Raw genomic sequence first — 9,540 nt, forward strand, 5'->3', positions numbered from 1 at the left:
CTGCCGATCTTATCTCTTTTTTTGGTATTTATGGGGTGGAAATAAAAAATAGTTATTATTATTTTTTTGGCCTCAATTGTTAATAATGCTTTTTTATAATTATTTTTATTTAATTTTTATCTAAGAGATTTGATTAAAAAATCAATGTTATCCATTAAACAATGTCGATGATTATTTTTGTTAAAAATTTAAAAGTTCAATATTTTTATTGTTAAAATTGATGAATTCATATTTTTTTTTTATTTTAGAAATTTGAAAAAGTTCAATATTATCATGTCAATTAAATTAAAATTTAATATATTTTTTTATATTTTTCCCTTTTTAAAATTATTGGAATGATTGTTAACAAATACAAGAGAAACATGGAGATTTACTTTGATGCGTAAAGATGGTTAGGAAGATAATGTTTTCTAAGTGTGTGTGTGTATAATTTATTTTTATTATTTTTTCCATTTCATTATTATAGTGAATCATAAAGAAGCAAATGCCTGCAATCACATGCTCTGATTGCCATACCATACACATATACTTATAGATTTCATTTTTTTAAATCGAATTTTAATTTCTCTGATATACTATTGAATTCTATTATCGAACTTTTGTTTTATGATTATCTCGAATATGTGCTAAATTTTTTTGTATTTTGGTTATGTTGGATTTATACTGATTCGTTCGATTTTTTTTTCAATGTTAAAGCCTGAATCCGACCCAAACTCAACCCCTTACAAAGGCTCGTAAGGCCTGGTTGATCCGAAAATCTTCACTTGACATCCCTATATATATATATATATATATTAATTTTCAAAATACAGAACCCAATTTTTATGGGTTTTGTTTGATAGTGTCCCTAATTATCCACCAATATCCAAAGAGTCATAAATTTCAAATTTTATACCTAGGTTTTAATTATGTTACATAAAAATCTAAAACTAACTTATTATAATTTTCAATATATGAGTTTTTTTTATTTGTTTCTATCTATTACATTATAAATATTTTATATTTATAAACATATTACAATTTTATGTATATCTTAACTATTGTTTATATATAAATATATATTATGTTTTTGTTTTAAAATTTTGGATTCGGGTATCCGTGATATCCAAAATTATCTTGAATATTCGAACATATCACAGATTCAAGTTAAAATAATATATTATGAAAATTTTGAATTCAGATTCGGGTTAGAGTATTCCCAAAATTTTGGATATAAGTTTTTTTGAATTTATATGAACAAATTAAATAATACAAAAAACAATTTTAATTGATCTGGTTGAGCTCTTTTTGAATACATATCTTGAAGTCAAGGGATATATATTAATCTTATCAATGTTCATGGAACCGTGGGTAACAACACTAACTGTAACTGGCTTGTGAATTAGAATCCGTTCTCTTGAAGTTACTCTTAGTTTCACTGATTAAGATTATTAAAATTTTGATTAGTCTCCTAATGAATATACATATATATATATATATATATATCTTATTGAGAGAATGTAAAACAATTTGAACATCTTTAGAGCACTTCACACGGCGCCATATCATGAATGCGACCCTTGAAATTTAAATTCACTCTCTACTCTAAATTTTCGTAGGTCAATTATTCAAGACTAAATAAACAATATATATATATATATATATGCATAAAATTTTTTAACTTTATTAAGTTTATTGATTTGTCTCCTCTTAATTCATTTTCTTGATTAAGAACCTGTTCATCACACACACACACATATATATATATGGTCATGTAGATTCTCAGATTCCAAAAATACCCATTTGAACGCAGTGAGACATTTCCTGATTTTCTGACATTACAAAGTGCAGGTCTGCTTGCATTCATTTTAGTAGATACTGTGGTGTTGCTTGAGCAACAAGTCACCGACATAACTCGGTCCTCGATATACAGGAAGCAGCCATGGCGCAGTGGAGAACATGTACGCCATGGGAAAGGTGAAGACGGGCATGACAGAGCAAGCAACATAGGGAGGAGGAGGACGAAGAAGAAGAAGAAACATCAATGGTAATGTAGGAGAGATTGTAGGCAGACCCCATTCTCACCTCACTAATGGACATTCTGGGCATCTCAGAAGGTTCCTTCAGGTGAATATCTTTCCGATATTTTCTAGGATCGGTCCATGATTCATTCGAAACAAAGATAACGAATCCATACCACGGCCAAGTTGTTTGTGTTGGCGAGAAGACAGTAAATGGATAAGAACGTTTCATCCTAAAGAAGACGGTGTCGGATTCTCTGTCCCTATGCTTCCATTGAAGGCTGGAAATGGTTTATCGAATGTGGCTGCCATTGACGATTATGGCCGCCTATGAGAGTGTTGATAAGATTCGGTTTTTGTACATGTGTAAATATTTATGCACAAGGAGAGAAGAAGTGCTTGTAGAACATAAAAGCAAAGCCTTTTCCCTTCTTCACTATCAATTGCGCAATCATAAAATTATACTATTGTGATAATCTAAAGCTTATCAAAGGCTCTGCTTTGTGTTTATGGAGATGATGATCTCAAGGGTTCATGCAAAAGAATCTCTTTGATCCATTTCAATTCAAAATATCAAACAGAGGAATCTGATACTTATCTACATGCCGGCCGAAATCTGGTAATGTTCTTCAAGAACATTCCCAGTTAGGCGTTGGATATCTCTTTGCATCGAGCTTGTAAGATCTGTCGAAAATCTGATGTACCAAAAGAGAAGATAGATGCCATTTTCTTCTAGCTCAAGCCATCGAGCTCAGCTCGCATAGAAAAATCTTGTCTCGAGATCTGATTCGATATACCATTGTTCATCATTCCAGTAAACTTTGCTCATGCGTCCCCAAAGTGAAAATTATCTGTCTTTAAACTCTACCATGCTTCTCTCAAAAGGCTGTTGTCAAGGCCGCTCTTTATCCACGCCATATTATTCAGGTCGGTGGCGATGGAGATCAATTCTTGGTCCAAAAGAGCAGAAGGCTCCTCACAATCCACAAACTCAGGCCCCAACAAGGAGGTACGGGGAGACAGGTTTTTGGTTGGGCAGTCACCACAGCCATGACCACATCTCGTGGGAACGTTAGGTTCTTCGTAAAGGGACTGAAGAAATATACCGCCAAACGAGTTGGGACCTGATGCCTGAACTAGAGGTCCTGCACATGGAACTATATGTAGCTCTGTGTATCCAGTCATCGGGCTACCTGGCTTATAGGCAGTGAATGCGCTGACATGAGCCGCTGGGCGACAAACACTATGTTTAGAGTTTCCTTCTTCAGTAGCTTGTTCCTGAGCTTCATTGGAGCCATTATCCATCACAACATCGTCTAGCTCGGGAGGCTTAGATGTATCAGATTCTCCTGGAGGCAACTGTTCTTCCGGGGATGCTTTTGGTATAATCTCAAGCTTTTCTTCTTCCTTGACGGCAGTAACTGCCGGATTGAACTTCCATTGACCGTTCTTCCATAGATCTGCGTATTTACGTCGAAGCGTTGAATTCCAGTGGTTCTTGATGGCATTGTCTGTTCTCCCGGGCAAAAGTTTCGCGATTGCAGCCCATTTGTTTCCGTTGATCGCGTGAGCTGTAATTATGATTCGGTCCTCCTCATCTGCAGCACATGTTAGCCAATGTGAAATCGACTATAACTCGTACAATTGCCATTACGTCTCAAATTAACTTTCACCAACTCCAAGATCAAGAATTCAGCATCATCTGCCCAGCACTACGATCTATAGAAACAAAGAAGAAATCGACTACGACTCGTACGAACCAGTGTGAGAATTCAGTCTGAGATTAGCTTTTTCGCAAAAGGACTGATACAGAATCAAACAAAGATCATCATCGCTCATACAGCCCAGATTTGCCAGAGAATCGAAAGTACCCATCAAATAGAAAGAAGAAATAAACCCAGAAATCAAAGCAAGAGCAGTAAAAGAAGAAGCAAAAATAAGGTGGGGAAGGGTGTTTACCAGTGAAAGGCTTGCGCTTAAGGCAAGGATCAAGCTGATTGCACCACCGCAATCGGCACGATTTCCCGGAGCGACCAGGGATTCCACGAGCGATCAGGCTCCAGTTCCTCGGCCCGAACTTGCTCACCAGCCTCGTCAACACCTCGTCCTCCTCCGGAGACCACGGCCCCTTCACCTTGCTCCCGCCGCCGCCGCCGCCGTTGGACTCACCTGCTCCTCCTCCCAACGCGGCGATCTCCGCCTCAATTGCGCCGCTCAAACCTTCGTCGGAGTCAGCGATGGCGTACGGCGGAGGAATCTGTCCTTCCATGGAAGAAAAATCAAACTTTTTTTTTTTGTGAGGTTTGGTGGGTATTCTCTCTCTAGAAGGTGTTTGGAGTTTATGCAGACTTCTGCCTCCGTAACTGCAACGCTCTCGAGTGGGGTTTAACAAGGGGCCTGATGTTTCGGGTTCGTTTCTTTAGAAACTTCCATTTTACCCTCTACTTCCCTAATATTTACCGAAATACCCCTTCCGTTATTCACAGTAGCTTAACTACCCCTCCCTCTCTCCTCTTCTTCTTCTTCCCCTCATTAAAATTTTCTAACTTGTGAAGGTTATGAAAACTTTAATTGATTTTTTTAAAAAAAATATTAGGTTTATATTGACTATCTTATTGTAATATTTGTTAATATAAACTTAATAAAAAATTATACAGATTGTTTGTTTGAAGAAAAGAAAAATACACCTTTTATTAATTTTTTTATAACATAAAATTTCATTTTCATGTTTTATTATAATTTCTTCGTTATTATATTTTATAAATCAATAATTCTCATTTAAATAATAACAATAAATTTCATTAAAATAATTATATTTTATTATTTTTAATTGATTGTGTTAATCATTTCTCTATTTTAAAAACTTTTTATAAAATTTTATAATGATTTCTTTATAATCAATCAAAATTTCAAAAATATTCAGACTCATATTCCTACGCCATATTTATGATGTATTATTATTTATCATATTGTTCCATGAGCAAAACTGTTTCGACAGTTTTGCCCTTCGAGTGGATGGGGAAGCGTGCGAAGCTCGTGACGAAATCTGCTCGCGCAGTTAAATCGCCGTTGGGGGGTCTATTGGTAATTTTCACAATTTCTGTTATATTGTTAGGTCAGTGGGGTTTTATTGGATACAATAATTAAAGGAAGAGTTATTACCACTTTGTCCCTCTCATCTTGAGCCCATTTTATGGAGCTGCATTGGTAACTAGGCCCATTCAAAGCCCATTTAGGCATTTTTTTTCAAATGTAGTATTATTATGGATTTTTTTTCAAATGTAGGATTAAAAAGCCCATTGGAATAAACCCCCCCCCCCCAAATGTATAGAGACGCGTGATACAAGAAACACTACTAACATTTGAATGAATTCAACATCTAAGAATGATATATATATATATATATATATATATATATATCTTAAGTTGTTTGAATGATTTTATATGAAGCGGTTTGAAATATTTTCTGGATCCTATACCATCTATGTAAAAAATTGTTATATTGTGATCTAGTCCATTTGTCATTATGGGAAGATTGCTATTTGGTTGTAAGAGTCTCTATAACCTTTCATGTAACGTGTTCTGTATTCCTACTATTGAAAACATTACCAATTCCCATTCCAAACCAACAAATTTCATAATACTTCGTCGAACCTTAATTAAACACTAATAATGATAAAGTTCAGTTTCGTCTATTTGCGCAGACTTTAATGTGTTCGGGCTCAACAAGAACGAGAGAAAGAATCACACGGTCAATCTTGCACTATTTCAACCAAAAAATGCAGAGAATGCTCTCAATCAATTTTTATTTTTTATTTATCAGCGTGAGTTAATGAATCTTTTGGCTCACTACATCTCTCTGTCTCGAGCCAAGGAAATGTGAATACCCTCTCCAAAGTGGAGACTCGAACCCAGAGTGAAGTAAACGCTTTGCACCCTTTACCCACCAGTCAGCCACCGACGTTTGGGTCAATCATCTTCTATTTCCTGCTTCTATTTCCTTACACCGCCGCACGAAACTGTAACCCTCCAAATTAGCGAGAGTGTTCCGTCTAATATGATTATGTGTATACAATCACGTACGTACATAGACGTAGTCACGCTCACAAACATGAACGTATAGATATGCATGGTTACCTAAGCAAACCCACTAGGGATACATTACGAGGAAAGGAAATATGAACATATTGATAGCACCCGACAAAAGAAAACAAGACAATGAATGTTATCTAATTAGGAGGGAACAAAGAAATAACTCTTTATTATTATTATTATTACATTTCTTATAAAGAAAAAAATAAAACCGTGATTGGATAGAGAAGTGAAAGCTGTAAGCATTGGTGCAAAGAAAAGCAAAGTCGGACCCCTCTCGTTAACGCCATAAGAGTTGAATGGTACAACAATACCTTGTCCTTTTTTTTTATTGCATTATGCCCTCCAACTTCTCCTGTCGTCTCTATTCATTACCGTATATTCTATGCGTACACATATACATATATATTATATATATACACACTCTTTGTGTGTGTGTGTGTGTGTATTGACTGACACACGTACACGACATCTGCGATGGAACGAGTGCTTCGCCAGTGTCCAACACCCTTTGTTCACCATTATTGAGAAATAAAAGAAAAAACAATCGACATCATGGCTCTTTCAACTTGAAACATTAATCCTATATATGTATATGTATATGTATATGTATATGTATATGTATATGTATATGTATATGTAGTTGTAGTTGTAGTTGTAGTTGTGTGATGAACTCTAGAATGGCTTTATCTCACGAACTCCTCTTAGTGTCGTTCTCTGCTGTATTTGCTTTTGCATTTTCAGGTTTTCTGTTATATCTTTTATTTCAATCATGTGTAAGATTAATAATTATTATAATTTTGATTACGAATATTATATCATGAAATTGTATGTTTCTATCCATAAACATTATGTCATATTGAACTATAAATTTTGACTGGATTTTTTCTTTAATTAAATAATTGTTTAATATCTATATATAAGACTAACGTTTTAAAAAACATAACCAGAAAATGTTAACAGTAGAAAGAGAATAAAAAAAAGGATTATATTATTGTTATTATATATATATATATTGAAGAGGCTATTGCCAAATCAAGCACGCTTGGAGAGTATTAATTACTGCACTAATTGTTGGGCTAATGGCGCATGCATGAAAGCAGAAAATTAGTGCACTAATTACAAGTTCTTTTTTTGAAAACTCATATGTTTGATCGGTCAATCTTTTTATAGACGTTCAAAGGAAATGATGATGATGATGATGATGATGATGATGATGATGAAATTGATAGTAAATTTTGGTTCAATCTTATGTGTAGGTGTGTGATTGATTTGGATCAATCATGCATCTTTATAAATTTAGAAAAATCTGTAATAAAATTATGTCATTTTATTTTAATTGGAAGGCAACTGGTATAAAGTTAGATTTTATTTTCACTGGTATATTAGATTATTTTTTATGTTAAAAAATTCGACGGATTCAATCTTTTACATGGATTTTGATTTTCAGTTAATTTTGATTTAAAAATTATTTTAAAAAAAATCACGCTCTTTCACCTTTTTTTCATATTTTTATATTTGACTAATAATCAGACTCAAAAATATATTTAATTAATTTTTATATCAGATTTCAATGTTATTGTAACCGATCTATATAAACCATCACACGTTTCGTTTCATTGTGAAATAATATCAAAATTAAGTCCTCAAATTTTGGTAAACTTTTATATACATAAAAATTTGTAAATATAAAAACTATAACTCTCATATATATACTTGTCACCACTAAAATTAGAGTTTTTTTTTTATAAATATGTCAATTTGTTCAAATATTATTCAAAAAAATATGAGTTAATTACAAAGTACTAAAAAAATACATCAGCCCAAAAACTATCAATGTTCTACACCAACGGTCCAACACTAACGAAGTAAATCCGGTGACAGTACCGGTTGGTCGGAGAATCAAAATTACATCAATGTCATGTCATAAAAAATTTAACGTCATAAAAATTGTGTCACGTCATAAAAAAACAAAAAAATACACACACACATGTACGTGCATATATGTTTGTGTATATATGTGCAGAATATACATAATTATACAAATATATACATGACATGTGTGTATAAATATACTTTCATGCACTCTCATACATATATATATATATATGAAACATATGCACGTTTATATACATATACACACACATATATATACACATCTATACACTTATACACACTTATGTACATACATGCACACAATACCATATAAACATTTAACATTTCTCTAAACACATATCACAAGCATATATATATATACACACACACACGTAAACGTGTGTATGTATATGAGTATTGGGAGTACTTTTTATACGATATGTGCATAAGTATATATATATATATATATATATATATATATATGCGTATAAATATGTATATATGTGTTTTTCTTTCTCTTAATGGCGTGATATATTTTTACGACAGTGACAAATTTTTATGATATATAGTTTTGACATGACGTTGACACGTGCTAATTTTGATTCTGAAACAATCACACGATTAACGCGGTCAATATTTATGTAAAAAATTATCAATCGTTAGAAAATTGATATATTATTAATGTATGTTAACGATATTTTAATAAATTAATTTATTTATATGAATTTTTCCCTTTCGACATGGAGACTTTTTTTCTACGTTTTCTCGGTCCTCAATCAAAACCCTGAAACTCTTTATTGATTAATTATAATTTTTACGGTTTTAATGTAATAAGAAAATAATATACTTTTAAGAAGAAAGTAAAATAAAGATATAAAATTTTCTTTTACTTTGACTTTCAATTCAATAAAAAAAATAATACATCTTTTATAACCTAATAATAATTAAATTGTAAAAGTAGAAATTTCTGAAAATGTGTACAAATTAAAATCATTATTTTCAGATGGCCCATGAATTAGTATTTTTTTATTTAATGAAATCCATAAGTTAGCATCGGTGAGGTTTTACAATTATATCGTTTAATTGACCCAACACATTCACACAGTACAATCGAAATCCCACAAAAATAACTATGATTGTTATATTTGCAACATTATCAAAATTTCCATAATGTAAAAAAGAAAAGAAAAGAAAAGAATACAGTAATTAAAAGAGAAAATATTTACCAACATTTTAATGTGCTAGCTAGTTCTTTTCTGTAAAGCAAAAAGAATATTTAATTAAAAAAAAAAGAAAATTATATAAGATGTAACTTGAGTCATGTTCGGACAAGGTGTAGAGGCCAAGATTGCGTTTGTCTGGTATGAAATTGAATGCCACTCCCCTACATATTTAGCATGGACGCTACATGTGCACTGATTTATTGAAGATTCTTTGTTTCCCTACCTTCATATACATACATATATATATTTGACAAGATATTGATTTTATATTTTAATTATATTTTGGGTAAAATTTTATATGGTTTATCATCAGAGGAAAGGCATTAGATCACATGGTCATCCTCTTTCCC

At 32.5% G+C, this 9,540-nt stretch overlaps 1 protein-coding gene across 1 annotated transcript; it reads right to left on the reverse strand.

The window, feature by feature from the left end:
• Positions 1–2,531: 2,531 nt before the first annotated feature.
• Positions 2,532–4,349, reverse strand: LOC104809522 (myb-related protein Myb4-like). Its single transcript, XM_010535574.1, has 2 exons — positions 3,960–4,349; positions 2,532–3,598 (listed from the first exon to the last, which is right to left on the reverse strand). The coding sequence occupies exons 1-2, from the start codon at positions 4,267–4,269 to the stop codon at positions 2,865–2,867; spliced, it is 1,044 nt and encodes a 347-aa protein (XP_010533876.1). The 5' UTR covers positions 4,270–4,349; the 3' UTR covers positions 2,532–2,864.
• Between the last annotated feature and the right edge of the window lie 5,191 nt (positions 4,350–9,540).

Source organism: Tarenaya hassleriana, unplaced genomic scaffold (assembly GCF_000463585.1).
Source record: "Tarenaya hassleriana unplaced genomic scaffold, ASM46358v1 Cleome1, whole genome shotgun sequence".
NCBI classification, from domain to species: Eukaryota; Viridiplantae; Streptophyta; class Magnoliopsida; order Brassicales; family Cleomaceae; genus Tarenaya; species Tarenaya hassleriana.

Coding starts and splice junctions, on each gene's coding strand:
- LOC104809522 (XM_010535574.1), bottom strand. CDS start 4,269: ATGGAAGGACAGATTCCTCCGCCGTACGCCATCGCTGACTCCGACGAA. Junction 3,599..3,959: donor TAAGCGCAAGCCTTTCACTG/GTAAACACCCTT, acceptor CATGTGCTGCAG/ATGAGGAGGACCGAATCATA.